We start from the raw sequence: 21,202 nt of genomic DNA on the forward strand, positions 1-21,202 counted from the left end.
TTTCGTATTTCTCTAAATTACCGTTATATGGGATGTGGGCGTGGTTATTGTCTGATTTTAGAAATTTTCGGCCAGTTGTTATGTTGTACCAAAGCCAACAACTGTGCGGAAGAAATTGGTGCAGCTGTTACCGAGATATACACATGTATAACCATAAAAAATTTATTATATTCTTATTTTTTTTCTCAAACTTATTGTAAATATCAATTTTGAGTGAATAATCTTCAGTAGTTACTAAAATATCGAAGTTTTCGTATTTCTGAAAATTACGGTTATATGAGAGGTAGGCGAGGTTATTGTCCGATTTTGCCCATTTTCAATACCATCCGTCCTACGCCCGAAAGAAGTGCACCTACCAAATTTCGTTAAGATATCGCAATTTTTACTCGAGTTATCGTGTGCACAGACGGATGGACGGACAGACAGTCACAGCTTCATCGATTTCTTTTTTCATTCTGATCATTTTTGTATGTATTTGTCTATATCTATCTCGTTTCGTTTTGCCTGTTACAAACAACAGTTATGTGAACAAAGTTATAATACCCTTGTGCACAAGTGCGCTCGGGTGTAAATATATAATATATAATATTAAACATCGAATAATCAAAAGAAATGTAACCAAAATTGGTCGAAATAAAAAGTTTCTATTATTTCTTACACCACTGTATGTGTGTATGTATGAATATTTGGATGTATAAAACCATTTGAACTTCTAATCAATTCACATCTGTACCTACATTCGTATTATGTACGTCCATATGTATGATATACATATGTATGTACGTTAGTCTTCCAAACGTAAACTTATCAGTTGAGTGGATTTTGTTGCTGCTCCGCTCACATCGCTGCTTCCGATTCCCCTCCACCTGCTTTTGAGCTTCTCGTTGTTTATTGCTTTCTCGACCTTGTTCACTCTGCACATATTATTACATATTATGTATTATGTATTACATATATGACTCTGCCATTGCACAATCTACTTTGTAATCGTACAAATTTTCGGTAATGATTTCCATAATTTTTACAAATTCAAGCAAGTGAAGAGTGTAAATACATGTTAGTCATGGTATTGAAATAATGCTATATGCAAGCAATTGATGTGTACGTGGATTGAAGCGCTATATATGTTTGTAATTGCAATTTCATGCCTATGAACGTACATATGTAAATAAATACGTATGCACAAACATAAATTAAGTGATAATTAAACAAAAAAAAACAAAAACAAAAGGAAAGACGAAAGTGAAAGTTGTGAATATACATAGAACTACAGTTGATTTGATGCGGAAAGAAAATTGGATAATGTCCTCGACGGCGCATAGCGGAGACAGCGATTCCTTAAATTATGAAGAACTCAATGTCATTGGGACAGGTAATTTTAGTAATATGTACATACTTATTTATTAGACCTACGTTTCTATGAAGTAGGTACTATTGCCATCAAAAAGCGCTAGGTAACATTTTATTTATCGAACACATTCTTCGAAAGTTTATCGACTCAAAACTGTTCAGGGACGTTGGAACGAAATTTTTTGTTTTGGGGGACAAAGAACAAGAACAGCTATATATACGGTGACCAGCAGCCGGATTCCAACATTCGCTATTGCTAATTTTGAACAGCATGCCACATCTACTTACATGCCCATCATACTGCCAGATTTGACTGGTTTCACATTGCGTCTGTTACTTTTCCATGTTATATACTTTTAGGCCTCACTGCTTTTCATTTAGAGAATTTTGGCGATGAAAATTTACTGTAGCAATTGTCAGAATTCCACTGCTGCAATTCTCTAAATGAAAACAGTGGGACCTAAAAGTATACAAAAGGAAAAGTAACAGATGCCATGCAATGCCAAATCTGGCAGTATTAGTAATTTGACCAACCGTACTTCTTTCGAAAGTACAGTCAGCCCTGCCAGATTTACGAATTTTTCCGTACGGTACGGATGTGCAGGGATGAAAATGGTTATACGGTTTCAATGTACAGATTTTTAGCTTTCCGTCAAGATGTACGGATTTTTGTACGGATTTTCGGAGTGTCTTTTTCATGTTGTGAAAATTTTCCTTCTTTACACATATCTCATAGGTTTCTGATATTCCCTGAACCTTCCCTTTTTTTATTAAAAAATGCGTTGTTTTCGTACTTGAGACTTTTCTATTAAAAGCTTTACTATTTTTCAGCCGATTTTAAAAATTAAACATGGCCTTTAAAATTAAAAAAAACCCTAATTTTCTTTATTTTTTTCACTTTAACCATCGCTTCAAACATTACCCTGTTACTCGGTAGGTTCGAAAACTGAAAAGTTTTGTTGCATGTACATAAACTGGAACACACTGCTTGTTAAAAAGTTCTAGTCAGAAAAATAATAAAGTTGTCTGTGAAGCAATCAATAAATAGGACTAGTGGAAATATGTGCTGCTTTATTTGATGTTATTAAAAGTCCGATTCCTGTGTTCCCCTAAGTACAAACGATTTTGTTTTTTTTTTTGCTCGCCAAACAAATTTAAGCGTACGGATTTTGTACGGATTTTTCACCCACCACTTTTTGTCCGTGTACGGATTTTATACTCTAAACGTCTGGCAGCTCTGAGTGCAGTACTTCTTTTTGAGCCGTTGTACTTCGTACTTCGAAGTACAGTCAAATGTACTTTTTTGCAATGTTTTGTACTACCCAAGGCATATTGAACAGGTAATATTAGCAGAGCAGCTGATTTGATTTTATTCGGTCCCTAAAATGTCAAATATTTTTAATTTCTTCTCACAAAAAATATAACCTGTCAAAACCTTTTTGCATCTGAAACCTTTTCCCATACAAAACAAGCGATTGAAAAGCATCGTTTGGAACGTTCACCTAACTCCGCAGCACAAACGCTAATTACTGGGCATATGAGGGATCAATGCTTCGAGAAGAACACAAAATTTACTAATAAAGAAATTCGCAGCATTTTTTTTCCAAATTTAATTTGTATTTTTACCTAAAAACAGAACAGTTTTTGACACTTTAGATAAGCAACAACGAAATACACCTAAATGTGGTTTTTGCTCTAACCTTGCTCTATCGTTTAAGTTGAAATTTCTTTAACTGTTTCAAATATTTCAAAAGGTTAGTGATCTCAATTAAAGAATAATGTGAAAACCGTACTTCTTTCGGAAGTGCAGTACTTCTTCTTTCGCTCTTGTACTTTGTACTTGGAAGTTACACTCAAATGTACTTCTTTGCGATATTTTGTACTTCAGGATCTTCTGGACGATCACCACATGGCCTGGGCGATAAATTCGTTCAAACCATTAAAGTCGCCAGGGACCGATGGCATCATACCTGCGCAGCTGCAAAGGGTTCTGAAGGTGTCATGCAGTTGGTTGGATCCTATTTATGCGAACTGCGTGAGGGCCGGCTACATCCCCAATGCTTGGAGGTTGTCAGTGTTGCGTTCATTGCGAAGGCCGGAAAAGGCTCTCACGTTTCCTCTAGGTATCTTAGGTTTAGCTTACTTCGTGACAGAACTGTCGCGTCGGAGTGGGGGAGCGCTTGCACTCATCGTATAGTCAATAGGAGCACTCCACAAGGTGGTGTTCTGTCTCCCTTGCTCTGGATTGCGGTTGTAAACGACCTTCCAGAGGAACTAGAAAAAGTGGTCTGTCGGGTGTCGGTTTAAGGGACGATTTCTATACACCCTTTTTGATCTTGCCCAGGGTTACCTGTACTAGGTAACTAGGTGGGTGATCAAAAGTGTAAGAAAGGTGCCTTGTACTGCTGTAGGGGAGCTTTCGCTAAAAGGTGACGTCTCTCGCCCAAATTAATTCTTTAGCTCTAGGAAATCTGATTTAAGCTTATCTTGTTTCAAGGAGCCCTTGTCTGGTGGAATTCACTAGGAGCTATAGCAGCCTCACCTACACTGGCGCTTAACGTATGTTGAACACGGCGCCTGCGGATATTGCACACAGAATTGTCGAAGCACGAACTGCTCTTAGGCTAAGGGAGACCGGGTCCGGGACATAAAAAAAAAGAAAAGAAGACAATTCTCTGCTGCAGAAAATGTTTTTATAGGGCACTTTAAAATACTTTTTGTAGCGCAAGACACGAGTGACCCATCGTTACCCCTTAAAGGTGTCGAGAGACACGTTACCTCTCAAGGGCTAGTGATGGGGGTTGTGATAGGCCATTGTGCGATTGGTATGCATGCGGTAAGACTTGGATTTTCAACTGATCCTTTTGTATCAGCTGTCAAGAGGAAGATGAAGTGTAATCATCTCCACACTTTCTTTTAGACTGTCCAGCCTTCGCGAGGCTGAGATGGAAGCATTTTGGCTCGCACTTCTGAACAAACGCTGAGCTCTCAAGGATCGGAATTAGCCGCATGCGAAATTTCGTAATCGGCTCGCGGCGTTAACCTAACCCAACCTAACCTGTCGAAATGTGAAAATGGGTATTTTTCAGGAGAGTAAAAATCGGCTGTAAAAATGTTGTTGTCATTAGGAAAAAGTGTGGGATTCGACACTTTGTTAAAGCCAGTATCCTCTGCTTCTAATAAGACTAGAAATTATACGATTTAACAACTTGCGTATCATTCTCAACGCATGCGCAAGATATCGTAATTGAAAACGCATTTTTGCACATTCGATAGTTTGACATGGTAGCCAGGGTGTCCAGATTTTTTAAAAAAAGCGCAATTTCTGAAAAAAAAATCGCCAAAAATCGCAATTTTTTTAAATAAAATTCATGAAATCGATTTAAGAAATCTTTTATTTAAAAAATGAGAACTTGTTATAATATAGTTTTTAAAACCAAAAACGAATATAATACCTTCAGAGGGCAAAAATAATAATAAATAAATAACACAAATCACTTATATAAAAGTGATGTACAAACAGTTGTCTTTCAAAATACGCATACTTTTTAAAAATATTCAACATATTTTGCAATAGGAATGCGCAATTATTAAACTTATTATAACTTATATTAATTGATTAATCGTACAATCTGCTTTTAAGAGCTCGGCGCTAAAAATAAAATAAAAACCTATAGTAAGGCGAGATCAGCTATTTCCACAATTTCTTCAAAATCACCTGTAGTGTCTGAATCATTTACATTTCTGTTGTTGTCATATATTGAGCGATTCAACCTTGATAACATACTTTCGATATTAGAAACGATTGCAGCAGAAACTATTAGCCTTCATAAGTTATTACATGGGAAAGTTAAAAGATTTAAATATTCAGTTTCCGCTGCTTTTCTTTCCTTCAAAGTTAAACTGTGAATTGGCAGGTCCATGGAATTCGCCCTCTTGTGATTCACACACTTTTCTGGTGACAAAATCAAAGCTTTTGTAAAAGTATTGAATTGACTAGGTAATCGTTTCAAAAGTTCTTCGATTAGGGTGATTAAAAATTTTTGACAGTCTTTTAATATGCTTCTTAAGTCAAGTCCGTGATAAACGCAGTTCATTACACTGAGAAAAAAACGCGTTGTTATTTGATTACCGTTTAAAAATGTTCGTATTTAAATCAAGTGAAAAGTCTTAACAAAATGGATTTTTCCATTATACATGCACTACGTATAATGGAAATATTCAACTCAAATACGCCCGTATTAAAATGAAGCATTTTTCACTACACGGATGCTTTTTCATATGTAATTAAGAAAGTATATGTATACAAAGCATGTACAGCTGCGACAACACATACACACATACATGGTATGACATAATGCACTAATCGCGCGCTGTGATGTTGATTCAAACTCAACATTTGAAAACACATTCACATGTATGGCTGTAACTGAGTGTGCAAAGACGCTGGATACAATTGGTTGCGGGTTCAATTACCATCAGACGGAACATAAAATTAAAACTGTTTTCTTCTTAGTTACAAAAAGTAGCTGTGCACTTCACAACCACATATTTTATAACGTATCGGCGCGAAATCGCCAAATCTGGATACTCTGATAGTAGCGACGATATGTACAGGCATATTTCTCGCAAGGAGTCTTTGCATTCATGAAACAAAGCGGAAAATCCACGTTGCTGTCTCGCCAACGACTGAACGATAGAGCGTAAAAGCTCAGTTAGTCTAGACTTAATTTCCGTAGCTTAACTTAACTTAATATTTTGGCAAACCTATTATATGAGAAACCGTGTTGGCGGTTAGTTAAAATTTAACTTACCGTAAGAAACTTAAGAACCTGTAGATTTTAGGTTCTTAAGTTACGGCCTTACGGAAATTGAGAGAATCAGGCTTGACAGATTCTCGTTTTTGTATTTCTTAAAAATAAATGAAAGCAAACATTTTTGTTTGCATGATTTTTTTGATGTGGCACTTTAGGCGGCGAACTGTTAAACAGCTGAAAGAGAAAATACAAAAACAAAATATTTCCGCTCTTGGCTTAAGTTGACGTGTTGAGTAATCATTGATGATTTCTTACGGTAAGTTAAATTAAGTTAAGTGTAAACTAACTGAACTTTAAGAATACCCCTGCAAAAATCGCCACTACTCCATGCATGCATGTAAAGAGTACTCCCTAAGGGTCAAGGCGTTCTCCAAAATTAACCACAATTCATATAAAAATGTGGTCCAGTTAACATTGCAATATCCTAGGACAGGGCCATATACTCCAGCTCTGCATTACATCAGAGTAGCACAAAACTACTCCAACATATTAACACTGGCATTGTTGATATATTTCTTCGTTTGTACACGCTTTTGTTCTTCACTTCACAGATGCTTTTTCGGAATTAATAAAAACCAAAAACAAAAATATAAATAAACAAGTAAGAAAGTCTAAGTTCGGGCGGAGCCGAACATTAAATACCCGGCGGAAATATTAAATTTCCAAAATTGGCGTTCTTAAATTCGGAAATATTGAAGTTTCAAGCTTTTCTGAAATTTACCGTTATATGAAAAACGGCCGTAATTTAAGTCCAATTTCAACAATTTTCAAAGTTTTACTTTCATGTGGCAAGCACAATAACCATACCGAGTTTGGTACAAATTGGTACAACGGTTACCGAGATTTTCCAAAATTTTATCATAAACGTATTTCTTGATAAAGAATTGTTCCAAGCATCAGTTTTGAATAAATTAACTTTAATATTTACTGATTTATCGAAGATTTCGTATTTCTCTAAATTACCCTTATATGAAATGTCGGCGTGGTTATTGTCCGATTTTAGCTAGTATGCTGTACCAAGGCCAACAACTGTGCCAAGCTTGGAAGAAATTGGTGCAGCGGTTACCAAGAAATACACATGTACCCGATTTTGCCCATTTTCAATACCATCCATCCTACGCCCGAAAGAAGTGCAGTACCAAGTGTCGTTGAGATACCTCAATTTTTACTTGAGTCATCGTGTGCACAGACGGACGGTTGGACAGACAGTCACCGCTTAATCGTTTTCTCTTTTCATTCTGATCATTTATGTATACATTTGTGTATATCTATCCCGATTTGTTTTGCCTGTTACAAACAACCGTTATTTGAACAAAGTTATAATACCCTTGTGGACAAGTGCGCTCGGGTATAAAAATGACATGTTGCATCTGACGGCATTCGAACCCGAACCAGCTGGGAGCTAACAAGTACCATCAAGCATCTCAGCTTCAATCACATTTCGTTAAAATACGAGCAGTGATCCGGTAACAATAAGCTGGTGCAGAGACACGAGTTGGTCCGCTACAGCATGGCAGAGGAGCACAAATAGACTACATGGTCCAACGATTTTTGCAGGGACGTTTGAAGTGAGAAGTGTGATAAAAGTTGCCAAATAGAAAAAATTATAGTGCCAAAAGTGGCACCTTTTGCCATTCTTTTTAATTCTTTCCATTTAGCATTGAAATTAGAAAAACATTTCTAAACCAATAGTCCAATGTCAAGGTACGATAAACCAGTTGTATACACTATAGAAATTTAGAAAATTTTAGTTGAGGCAAAGAAGTACAAGCAAATTATTTCACAAAAATTTATTAAAATATTAATATTTTTCAAAAGTGCCATTTTGGCACTTGGTGCTAAAATGAAAAATTAAGTGCCATTTGAAGTAAAATAGGGCCACAAGTTCCCTCAGTGTACTAATAACCTTTAGCATCTACATTTCAAAGTAAACTTTTTGGTAAGAAAATAGGAAAGTACAGAATAAATTATAAATACCTTCACCTGAATATTGCACGACATTTAAATAATTCACTACAGTTGAAAAAGAAATACTTACCTTAATGGGTTAATCGCCAAAGGCAACTAAACTGATTAGTCGGTATCGCGCCCATTCCCGTAAATTTTTGGAAATTTATCATTCGTGAAGAAGGGGGGCGAATAAATAATGTAAAATTTGGTATTTATGACTTTTACTTTTCCCTCTCTAAGCCCAACCGGTTTTTTTTATCAAGTGTCACCATGACTTTTTTCAACCTGCCTCGATATAGTCGAAACACTGTGCACCGGTTTGCAAATGTAAAATTAAAAAAAAGTCGGGCGTTAGAGAAAAAGAAAAGTTTTTACAATTATATTTCGAAGCAGCCTTAACTGATATACTCAATACTATGGCAATATCGCAAAAAAGATTCCATACTAAAGTAATCAGCTGTGTCGCAAGGTGGCAAATTTTGCGACAAATGCGATATTTGCAGCAACTTTGCGACGTTCCATGAATCCCACTATTGTAATGGTTATGGTGTTTATGCAAGTACTAATAAAACAAACATACAATAGGGGTATTCTCGAAGTCTGGCACGACGCGCAAAAATACTATTCCAAATTTCGAAGAGTACGAGAGCACCCCATTGCAAAGTGGTAGCATGCATGGGTAGCAAGCAGCGAAATTATGTATCAAATACAATAACAAAAGACAGCAAAAAAAATGGAGTGAGCGAGATGAGAGGAATGAGAGAAATATGTAGCAATTCAAACAACAAAACAACTAGCACAGGCTCGCTTTTATCTAGCTATGCTATTTTGCAAAATATATACATGGGTTTCGACTAGTGATGTTAATTTTTTGTATTTAAAGTGAAAATTATTTCATAAGTAATAAAACGAAAGAAATTTATATGCATTTAATAATACTTTAGTGTGTACATATGTGATAAAATAATCTAAGGTATGTCGAAAAAAAGCTCGATGCAAAAAAAATAAGTCAAACAATGTATTTTCTGGTTGAAAGAAGTTCATCATACTAGTGGCAGAAATAAAAGAAGCGCCCTAATTCTTCCAGTTTTGTCTAAATTCCTTTTGTTTATGCAAAATTTATTTTTTTTTATAAAAGTCTACTCAAATTACACATAATTAACTGCATATAAATTGACATTTCTCCGACGTCATAATTTTTTTTAAAAGACTATCGAGCCCTAACCGCCAAAATAACATAAGGGCATTCCCATGGTGGCGCACGTGACAGTCGTACGATTTCAATGTGATACAAAAAAGGAATACCATTTGTTTTCTTTAACTTTTTTGGGCCATTGTATAGCACGTAATTAGCTCTATATTTAACCGAAAAATTAAATCAATCGAACTGCTTGGTCCTGAAATATAAGCATTTAAAGAGAGGTTCGTTACGTGACAAAAAATGGAAGTTGATTTTTTCTTTTCTTACAAAATCGCAAAACTCTGCGAATTGTGGATGGCTATTTTGATGAAACTTATTTTGATATGACTTGGAGCAATTCTAGTTGTTTTTAGAGTTTTTTGAATTAATGCAAATTGTTTCAATTCTCTTTTACAACACCAAGTGTGAAACGTGACGTGACGGTTCGTCACGTGACATAAATTTCCATCGTTATATTTTTGTTAATATTGCTTTTAAATGAATTTTCAACGCAAATAAAACATGTATTTTATGTAGAATATACTTTATATTTTGACTTCAGCGCCTATTCAGGGTCAATTTATTAGAAATCTATGATTTATTATGTTTCAACCACATGCGCCAAATTCGAACCAAATCGGACCATAAATACGGTTTTTCGAAATATCTCGACCTTGGCACCACCTAGGAAGACCAATTTATGCAAACATTATTCTTCTTACATAGCCAGTGTATATTTTAAAAAGCAGACAAATCGGCCCGTAAATACGTTAGATATAAAACTTTTATTTTTTTTGACGTGGTGGACCTTCCGCTGGAAACACCCATAAGCGAAATTTTTTTGAAAATTATAGTTTTGATGCAGAAATATTCCTAGAGCATCTAGATGCATTTCTGCATCAAAACGAAAAAGAGTCTTCTCCTTCCTTTGATACCCATACTGGTTTTTTAAGAATATTGCACTGAAATTAATAAATCATTTGTTGAATACTCGTATCTTCCAAATTTCAAAGTTCTTTTAAAAATCCTGACGTCAGAGAGAAAATCTAAGAACGCAATTATACTATATTTGGCCTTGGTTTGGCGAATATATTGATTTTGTTGTATGTGCAAAATCGCCTGCCGCAAGGTATTCATAAGTATATTGAGCTACAGATTTATAAAAAAATATTAAATATTAAATAAACAAAAGAATTATAAACTGGTCAACATAAAGCGTTTCTATTATTGCCACCAGTGTAAATTACAAATACCGAAAATCCCGGAATTCAAAGCAAATAATAACGGGATTTTCGGGACTTAAAAAGACCGGGATTGACATTCCTAGTTTCGACGTTGCATATTTTGCAGCGATAGGAAATGTTGTTTCCCATGTATTTTGTTGTTGTGTGTTTGGCAAGTTATGCAATCCATGCAATCCGTGCTACGTGCAATGGCTTTGCAAGATTTGGAGAATACCCCTATTTATAGTACATAGATATACTGGTTGTCACAATTGGTAACTTTTTACCAAAATTGGTAACTTTTAAACGGTTTGGTAACTTGGTAACTTGTGTTTCATTTTGGTAACTTTTGAAACTAAATATCTATTTGCATTCAGCGTTGCCACAGACAAATTTTTTTTCCTACCAAAATTTCCTACCACAACCAACCAAAACCTACCAAACATTTTTTGAGTTTCAATATTTGTTTTCAATGTAAAATTATTTAAAAACATAGTTAACATAAACTAGTAAAACTAAAACACAACTAGATTAATAAAAACAAATTAACTGTATATAACGATTCATTTTACTGTAAAGTCTTATCCATATGTACATATGTCTCTTTACGCATACATACATATCGTCACTAGGTACGAATAAAGAAAAAAATTTCGGCGAAGAAAAACTCTTAACATAGGTGACGGTAAATAAAGCCGCGTTAACCTCTTGGACAGCGAAGAAAGACCCATAAACTTATGTCCGCGGTCAACTAATGCAACAGTATTCCCCAGAACTGCCCAAAGAGTTTTTCGGAGCTCTTTATTCGTGTCTAGTGACGATATTATTATTATTACGTTGAAGATGCCCGCGCTGCGGCCTAAGAAGATATATTGTGCTAAATCAAAATTGTAATCACTCCAACCTTTGGCTATTTAAAAAGCTCAGCACTTTGGATGAGGCCATGTTCCAAATTTGATATGGAGAAGTCAATCGTTCTCCAAGGTGTATCAACCTACGATTCATGCTTCGTGGACAGGCACATAGAATATACTCTGGGGTTTCTTTCACCAGCCGACAAACCCTACAGTCCGTCCCTGGTGTACTGTCAGGTTTCCAGTAAGAGTTCTAAGTTCAAAGTGTCTTTCGGAGTTCATGCTGCAAAGAGTTATGCATATCTTTGATTGTCTTATTCCCTTTGACTTCCGCCAGTAGGCAGCAATTTGAGATTATTCCCAGCTAGCTCCTAAGTAGGTCTGCAGTGTATCCTTTAGATGTAGCCCAGAAAGGCTAGGTACCGTGCAAACGCATTTGGGCTTCACGCTTTGCGAGACAGTCAGCCCTTTCGTTGCCTTCAAACCCTTCATGCGTGACGCTATTGTGGGCTCGCAGGTGGTTCAAGAGTTTACAAGCCTTGATGCCATTTTAAAAGACTCTAAGGCCTTTAACGCTGCCTGAATGTCCGACATAATATTTATTCTGGCCTCATTTGCCTTCTACGCTGGCATTCGCGAACACAGACTTCGATTGGGAAAACTTCCGCCTGAAATATGGTTGAGTACGAGCCCATTGGCAGACTTTTCTGGAATCTTGGTCCAAGTACACCATAAATTATATCGCTACCTAAAGGTGAAAAGGTGCCAAGTCCATTTTTTTTTTTCAAAGTTTAGTTTTTGATGCAGAATGACAGGTAATACGAAACTACATTGATTTTTCGTCTCTCGTGAAAAATTTCTAAAAATGGACTTGGCACCTTTTCACCTTTAGGTCACTATATATGGATTTCCGTATTGCATGTTGGCAATAAGAAGGTATACGTTTGTACATAGGAATCAGGTATATTTACATGTTTTTGGTCGCCATTATACGAACGCACCGGTGAAATATTTGTGTAAAAAAGGTTGCTAAAATATTTGGAGATACGTACCTATTTTCTATTTTTCGCAAATAACTATTACTCATTGTCCCGAAACCTACCAAAATGCAATCAAGCCTACCAACCTACCAAATGGAAAAAAGCCTACCAGTTTTGGTAGGAAAAGCCCCTGTTTGGCAACACTGTTTGCATTACTAGAAAGAAATGAATTATGTTTTGTTTGTTTGTATTTGCGTAATTATAAAAACTCTTCATGGCAGCACTACTGACACTTCTATAAAATTACTTCGATAAAATTAGATTCATCTCATATTCGAATACTGGAAATATTTGAATTACAGTGGCAGCACCAAGGGCTGCCGCCCTTCTAAAACAACTTTCGAATTTTTACGATAAATTTTGAATTCTACCATCTCACATTTTTTTAAATCGTTTTGATTATTCCGGTACGAAAAAAAAGTCGCGACATGTATTTCGACCCACTGAATCCGAAACTGAGGTCCGTTTGACACGTACACGTAAATTATGAAAAACCGAAAAAATAGCAAAAAAAATTTGCAATTTTCGCAATTTACTCGAAATTTTGTACGAGTTAAATGGATGGTTAAAAGCACCCGCAACCTTTTTTTTTGTGTACCGGTGCCATTATTCCGTGAGTTGCAGATCCAAATAACGGCACATTCCGAACGAATAAATATATTTTAAAAAAACTAAAAAACACGCTTTAACAGCATATAAAACTAAAAAGTAAAAAATAATTCTTAATATAAGTTGGAAATAATAATGAACAAAAAATACTAGTATTATTGTGAAAAAGTGTGGGTTGCTCGATAGACGAAAAATATGGCAAAGAGCGCCCCACGCTTTTTCACAATAATACTAGTATTTTTTGTTCATTATTATTTTCAACTTATATTAAGAATTATTTTTTACTTTTTAGTTTGATATGCTTTAAAAGCGTGTTTTTTAGTTTTTTAAACTATATTTATTTTTAATTTTTTAGTTCGATTTATTGTTAAAAATAAAATTTTTTCTAAATGCTCGAGTGCTCGAGCCGGAAAGTAAGTAGACGGTACGCATGCGCAGACAGCGTGGTTGTCTTACTTGCTCTCACACAGAGGCATACATACATACAAACATACAGGTGAAGCTAATAAAAGGGTGTTAAAAACGATACTGAAAATGGCACAACGCCGAACCTAATTTGACAAGGGATGATGGAAAATCGTTCCACATTACACCATACTCCTACCCTGTCGGAAACACCAACAACGAAAATGAGAATAACGGCACATGCAGTAATTAATTGATAGCAAAATATTTTCTAGTAAAAAAAAAATATTATAATTGTCAATGCCATTTTCAATCTTGATAATTTATCAAGAAAACAGATTTAAACTTCTGTGCTAGAACTGGGAGTTCTTGATAAATAATCAAAAATCGACAAATTATAAAAATATTGAATTTATTAAGTCACAGAAACTGGCTGTAAGTATATACACATTTGTTAAGAAATATAGCAGTTTTATTCAGTATTTGTTGGCGAGTGGCAACCATGGTATGAACGTATTGCATTTAGCGCTGCTACTTTTTAATGCCAGTTGGTGAAAATCAAGGCAAAAAGCATGATCATTTTGCTCGCAATCGTTATAACGGGTGATTTTTTAAGAGCTTGATACCTTTTTTTTTTAAAAAAACGCATAAAAACGCAATAAAATCTCATCGGTTCTTTATTTGAAACGTTAGATTGGTCCATGACATTTACTTTTTGAAGATAATTTCATTTAAATGTTGACCGCGGCTGCGTCTTAGGTGGTCCATTCGGAAAGTCCAATTTTGGGCAACTTTTTCGAGCATTTCGGCCGGAATAGCCCGAATTTCTTCGGAAATGTTGTCTTCCAAAGCTGGAATAGTTGCTGGCTTATTTCTGTAGACTTTAGACTTGACGTAGCCCCACAAAAAAATAGTCTAAAGGCGTCAAATCGCATGATCTTGGTGGCCAACTTACCGGTCCATTTCTTGAGATGAATTGTTCTCCGAAGTTTTCCCTCAAAATGGCCATAGAATCGCGAGCTGTGTGGCATGTAGCGCCATCTTGTTGAAACCACATGTCAACCAAGTTCAGTTCTTCCATTTTTTGGCAACAAAAAGTTTGTTAGCATCGAACGATAGCGATCGCCATTCACCGTAACGTTGCGTCCAACAGCATCTTTGAAAAAATACGGTCCAATGATTCCACCAGCGTACAAACCACACCAAACAGTGCATTTTTTCGGGATGCATGGGCAGTTCTTGAACGGCTTCTGGTTGCTCTTCACTCCAAATGCGGCAATTTTGCTTATTTACGAAGCCATTCAACCAGAAATGAGCCTCATCGCTGAACAAAATTTGTCGATAAAAAAGCGGATTTTCTGCCAACTTTTCACACATTCAACACATTTCGAACCGAACACTGATTTTGGTAATAAAATTCAATGATTTGCAAGCGTTGCTCGTTAGTAAGTCTATTCATGATGAAATGTCAAAGCATACTGAGCATCTTTCTCTTTGACACCATGTCTGAAATCCCACGTGATCTGTCAAATACTAATGCATGAAAATCCTAACCTCAAAAAAATCACCCGTTAAAAACGCACATATGTACATACATTAGGGTGGTCGAAAATAACACAGGAAACTCAAATTTTTGGAATAATCCCGTTGCTACCCCCAGAACTTAACTATATCGAAAATAACGAATATTTAACCGTGACGCCGGGGCTTTGAATTTTTCCATATACGTATGTACATATCTACATATTTTACATAAGGAAAATATATTTTTTTCGTATAATTGCTATAAAATCGTTAAAAATTAATATGTTTTGATCGGATAAGATTATTTCCCTTCGGAAATGTTAAGAAAAATATAATGCATATTAACTTTAAAATTTTACTTACCTTTTTTCAGACCCTGCGTGATGTGGTTACGAACGCATAACATAATAAATATTTATATATGAGATAGGTTAATGTTATGGAAAAGTAGTTACTTAAACAAGCTTGCTTGCTCTGCATGTATTTATGTATGTATGTTTGTTAAGGGCAAATCTTACATAAATTTTTGATCAACTTCCCGATGACATAGCGACTTGAAACTTTACAGTTGGCTCGGAACCCGATGACAATGCAATACAAAAGATGAGTTAATCTGATAGGTGGCGCAGGAGTCGAGATATTTGAAAACTCGTATTTATAGTCCGATTTGGTCTATATTTGGAACGTATATTAACTCCACTAAAAATTTTGCCGAAAGGTGGCGCACGAGTCGATGTACATATTTGGTAAAACAGTATTTATGGTCCGGTTTCGTTAGAAAGCTTGCTTTAAAAATGTTTGTTTTTACTATTAACTTATTTTAAAGATTTTTTAAGAGAAATGCTTTTATTGGATCAAAAGATATTTATTTTAAACGATTTTTTAGCAATTCTATAAAAAAATGCATTTTCCTTATGTAAAATATATGGAAAATTTCAAAGGCAGCACTGATTTCAAAATAAGCAAGTAAAAATGTCTAAGCTCGGGCGGAGGCGAACACTAGATACACGCGCAAGTATTAAATTTAGTTCGTTCACCTTTCCGAAAACTACCGCTACATGATAAGCAGGTGTGGTTTTACACCTATCTCACGGTATCACGCCCAATTTCCGAAATTCCATAATAATGTTACTTCTTTTCAAGGGATTGTTAGTATCAATTTTGTGTAAATTGTCATATGACAAGTAATTTTTAACAAAAAAAAAAACCGACTTCAACTCTCATATAAAAAAATATATATATATATATCTCATGATCCACTCCTTTCCGATGCCAATTATCGAAATCGGTTGACGTGGTCCAAAGTTATGCGGTAACATACATAAAAAAAAATATTCCGACGAACTGATAACCTCCTCCTTTTTTTGGAAGTCGGTTAAAAAGTGGGCGTAGTTTCCGACTTCAATAATTTTCAGCGTTTTACTTTTACGTGGCAACGACAATAATCATACTGAGTTTGATACAAATTGATGGAACGATTACCGAGATACACATATGTGGTCATAAGTATTTTTTGCTAAAGAATTATTGCAAACATAAATTTTGAATACATTAGCTTCAGTATTTACTCTCTCTAAATTACCGTTAATATGTTGTGGGCGTGGTTATTGTTCGATTTTAAAAATTTTCAGCTGTTTGGTGTGTTGTACCAAGGCCAACAACCGTGCCAAGTTTGGGAGAAATTGGTGCAGCGGTTACCAAGATATACACATGTAACCATAGGTTGGCGAGGCTACGCCCATTTTCCAAAAATTTATAATATTCTTATATTTCATCTTAAAATAATTGTAAATATCAATTTTGAGTAAATGAGCTTCAGTAGTTACTAAAATATTGTAGTTTTCGTATTTCTGAAAACTACCGTTATATGGAAAATAGGAGTGGTTAATGTCCGATTTTGCCCATTTTCAATACCATCCGTCCTACGCCCGAAAGAAGTGCACGTACCAAAATTCGGACGGGCAGACGGACAGCTTCATCGATTTCTTTTTTCATTCTAATCATTTATGTATGTATACATTTGTCTATATCTATCTCGATTCGTTTTGCCTGTTACAAACAACCGTTATGTGAACAAAGTTATAATACTCTTGTGCACAAGTGCGCTCGGGAATAAGAAAACGGCTCTACTTATTTTCGATATTATTCAGTACTGGGGGTGGCTGAAAAAAAACTTCGGACCACCCTACTATATACATATACATAAATAAATATACATATGTAAATACAATCATACGCAAATTTTGGACAAGTTCGTGTTGACATTTTTCCTTACGTACATATACATTAGGGTCGCCAATCTATTCTAAGAAATTTATAGTACTTTTCCAAACAAATCTGAAAAAGTATAGTACAGTTCAAATATATATATTTTTTTTTAAGAAAAAGTAAAAATGCTTTTTAAGTGTACATCTTTTTTCTTTCTTATGCATTTCCTCTATAAAAAAAATGAATTTTTTATTAGTGGGATATTCGCTTTATTTCTCTCATCTCTCCATTTCAAAATCTTAACAGAAAAAACTCTTTCTGTGAATGCCGAAGTCGCAGGAATAGAGAGCATAAGCGAAATAATTTTAAGTAAATTTGGTAAATCTTTCTAAGTATTTTTAAAAATGTTGCCATTTTTGATCTGTGGACCCTGTGTTTTAAAGTATATTTATTTTAATATTGATAAATGTCATCCATTTTGAAACATTCCTTTCTTACAAATGACTGAAATATATTTATATTTATAATTGAAGAAATCTTGTATTTTTGCATTCTATATTTTTTTCCAACAGTATATAGTACGCAGACCCCAAAAATAGTGCAATACTATATATTATAGTACGGTTGGCAACCCTAATATACATACATGTATGTACATATGTATGTACATATTCATATGTATCTACATACATCTATATACACGTATATGTATCTGCCTCCCGTCGATAACTCCCGTCCGCGCGTGTTCCACAAATTCTCGTAATTTTTGCAAAAGGTGTTTGCTAATTTTATAGATAGACATTTCTGGTTTGGCGCGCTAGACGTTAAATTTATAACAGAAGCAACGACGTGTTATATGTGTTTGCCCAAAAATGTATATCTGAAGTCATTGTTTTAGAGTTAAGAGAAAGCCTCTAGTATTTTACTTTGAAAAGGCCCTACAAGTCAATGGTCATTGGCTATAATTCTATAATGTCGAAATTCATAATAATAGTAATATTATTTTGGCGGTTACACTTTTGCTAAGTGTTTGGCCGAGCCATCTTCCAATTTGTGGTATGCGTCTTGATGTTGTTACACAAATGGAGTGACCTACAGTTTTACGCCGCCTCCGAACGGCAAATGCTTTTTTAAGAAGCTTTTTGATGCAGTGATGGAAAATGAGTGTGCATTGTGTCATTTTCGGCCCTTTCGGAAGCGGCCGGCACCTTAAGCACAATCGATTGAATTTCGGCACTATTTTTGCGTGATGCAAAATGCATCTAATATACATATGTACATGCATATATTTCTTTCGGACCCGCAATTAAAAATATATATATATTTTTTTTACTTTTTGCCGTATATGCTTAAACTGATAATGATATAAACATAGAAATGCAAGTAGAATAAGCTCGAATTCACATTCTGCATATATGCTTACAATTTGTCGCGTTTTCATCTCTACTTTGGATTTAAATGATCACATTTCCATTTTAGATAATTTTTGTGGAACAGGTGTCGAAATATATCCCCATACCTGCTTGTTCTTATAGTCACTTATAGTCATTTATTGAATAGCAAAAACTGATTTTGGAATTTTTTTTTGTTTTCTACGTGCTATTGATTGTCCAGTATTTTTTATATTTTAATAAATGATTATAAGTGACTATCAGGTCAAGTGTTGTTTACTATTTTATCTTAAAAAACGAAATGTACAACAGTTTTCTTTCCACAACAAAAAAGCTACAATTAATGCCGTTATAACATTTTCAATATCTCAATTCTATCGATTTTTTTTTTAAGAGATTAAGTCATAGGTAAAAAAGTGATTTCTCCGTTTTTCGAAATCTCCGAAATCGAGATATGGGCCTTCGAAGTTTGAAATAGTACCTTCGGTAAAAAATATGTTTAATTATTCTATGTAAATAACTAAAAACCTAAAAATATAGACGTAGTCCTCCTTTTGCTCTTATTTAAATGGTATATAAATTTTTTTGTGCAAACTTATATTACAGGTGCTATAAGGGATCAAAGTTCGGGTCTTCGAAAAATTAAATTCCTTATATTTCAAACAATTTTGAACTGATTTTTAAAAAATTTATATCGTTGTAAAGGTGGCTAAACCCCCTTTCTTCTGATATGCACATTTGTATACTTCGTACATAACAATTTTAGAAAAAACACATTTAAGAAAAAATACCTTTTTTTATAAAAAAAATAAAAATATTTTAAACCAAACAATTACTAACCGATTTTTAAAAAATTGGTATCGTTGTAAAGATGATTAAATCTACTTTCTGCTGTAGTACATATTTGTATACTTCGTATAAAAAAATTGAGAAAAAAGCACATTTAAAGGAAAAAAATACCTTTTGTTTAAAAAATATTTTAAACAAAAAAATTACTAACCGATTGCTGTAAAGGCGCCTAGACCCCCTTTCTCCTGACATGCATACTTGTATACTTCGTATATAAAAATAAAAAAAAAAACACATTTAAAGAAAAAATACCTTTTTTTATCAAAAAAATATTTTAAACAAAAGAAACGATTCGAATTTCTTAAAAAAGCGGTTATTTTTTTTTATTCAACAATTTTTATTGAGCTCGAGGCCGTTGTTAATGAAAATTTATTGTCGAAAAGCAAACATAATTTGAAAAAATGGTAGAAGTGATAGCTATTTCGGAAATCACCACATTTCCTCATAAGACTTCTTTCAGTAGGCTTCGAACCGGCGATCCCACTGACTCAGCCAGTTGCCTATGCACCGTGCTAAGTACGCCTTGTAAATTATCGTTTGCTTTTTTCCACCATTTTCATTTTTGTTATGCCAACACAATCAAGCGCAGCTATTCCGCTGCAATTCACTTGATCATGTGGTTGTTGGTATTGTTGGTTTTTAAAGTTCCGAGGATTTTGAATGCTAATTAACGACTGACTTTATTCAATACGAACGAATGTTTTACAAAGAATGAATGATGAAAAGAGAAATGCAAAATAGTATGCATGGTTGCAAGAGGTACATGGTTGTAATTTTGAGTACATATTCATTTACTACTATTTACTACGAACTACTTCGCCTCCACAACACCTCCTCTCGAAGTAGAGAGCTTATTCCTCTGAGCTGCGTTCGACAAGACCCAAATGCGATGAACAAATACTGTGTTTCATTTGCGTCAGACCCTTGGTAAGGATGTCCGCTGGCATTTGCTGTGTTGACATATACTCTAGCGTGATCGTCTTATCTTGCACACGGTCACGGATAAAGTGGTGACGTATGTCAATGTGCTTTGTCCGAGAGTAAAAGTTCGTAGATGCAGCCAACTTTTGTGCGCTCTGATTATCGTTAAATAATTTGACGCTGGCACAATCAATCCCCACTTCTTTCAAGGCAGCTTTGAAATATAGGGCTTCCTTAGCAGCCTCAGTTATCGCAACGTATTCCGCTTCTGTACTTGAAAGTGAAACAGTACGTTGCTTACGCGCTTCCCAGCTTACAGAGGACCCGGCGAATATAAACGCAAAACCTGAGTAGGATCGCCTGTCCGCTGAATTTGCGCCCCAATCGGCATCGACTACACCATACAAATCTGCACCTGACTTCTTGTACAGTAAACCTTGTTGTAATGTACCTTTGACGTAACGCAAAATTCTCTTTGATGACTTCCAGTGCTCTTCCAGGTAGTTACTGTTGAATTGACTCATAAAATTCACGGCATACACTATGTCTGGTCTTGTAGATACCGCCATGTACATCAAAGCACCGATTAGACTTTGATACTGGTATTTCGCCATGACCGCCTCGTTTTTCGTCGCAGGCATTGTGAGTTTGCAATTCGCTTCTATTGGCGTTTTCGAAGGATTGCATTCTGACATGCCGAAACGTTCCAATACTGACAGCATATGACCGTTGTGATAGAAAAATCTCACCCTTCACCAGATTCTGCTGAAAATCTATACCCAGACATCGATTAACCTTGCCGATATCCTTCATATCGAAATGTTGTGAGAGCGTTTTCTTCGTTGCTTTTAACCAATTATCGTTGTTGGATGCTAACAGCA

At 35.1% G+C, this 21,202-nt stretch overlaps 1 protein-coding gene across 2 annotated transcripts in view; it reads left to right on the top strand.

Moving 5' to 3' along the window:
- Nucleotides 1–21,202, top strand: part of LOC118742356 (cyclin-dependent kinase 6) — a 124,736-nt gene that overhangs the window by 11,931 nt on the left and 91,603 nt on the right. For both annotated transcript variants that reach the window (XM_036474366.1, XM_036474367.1), the window contains exon 2: nt 1,035–1,372. In XM_036474366.1, coding sequence (XP_036330259.1) covers nt 1,282–1,372 — 91 coding nt within the window. In that variant the 5' untranslated portion in view covers nt 1,035–1,281. The remainder of the gene's footprint in view (nt 1–1,034; nt 1,373–21,202) is intronic.

The sequence above is a fragment of the Rhagoletis pomonella genome, unplaced genomic scaffold, assembly GCF_013731165.1.
Source record: "Rhagoletis pomonella isolate Grant_MI unplaced genomic scaffold, Rhpom_1.0 Rhpom_scaffold_00007, whole genome shotgun sequence".
Classification (NCBI taxonomy): Eukaryota; Metazoa; Arthropoda; class Insecta; order Diptera; family Tephritidae; genus Rhagoletis; species Rhagoletis pomonella.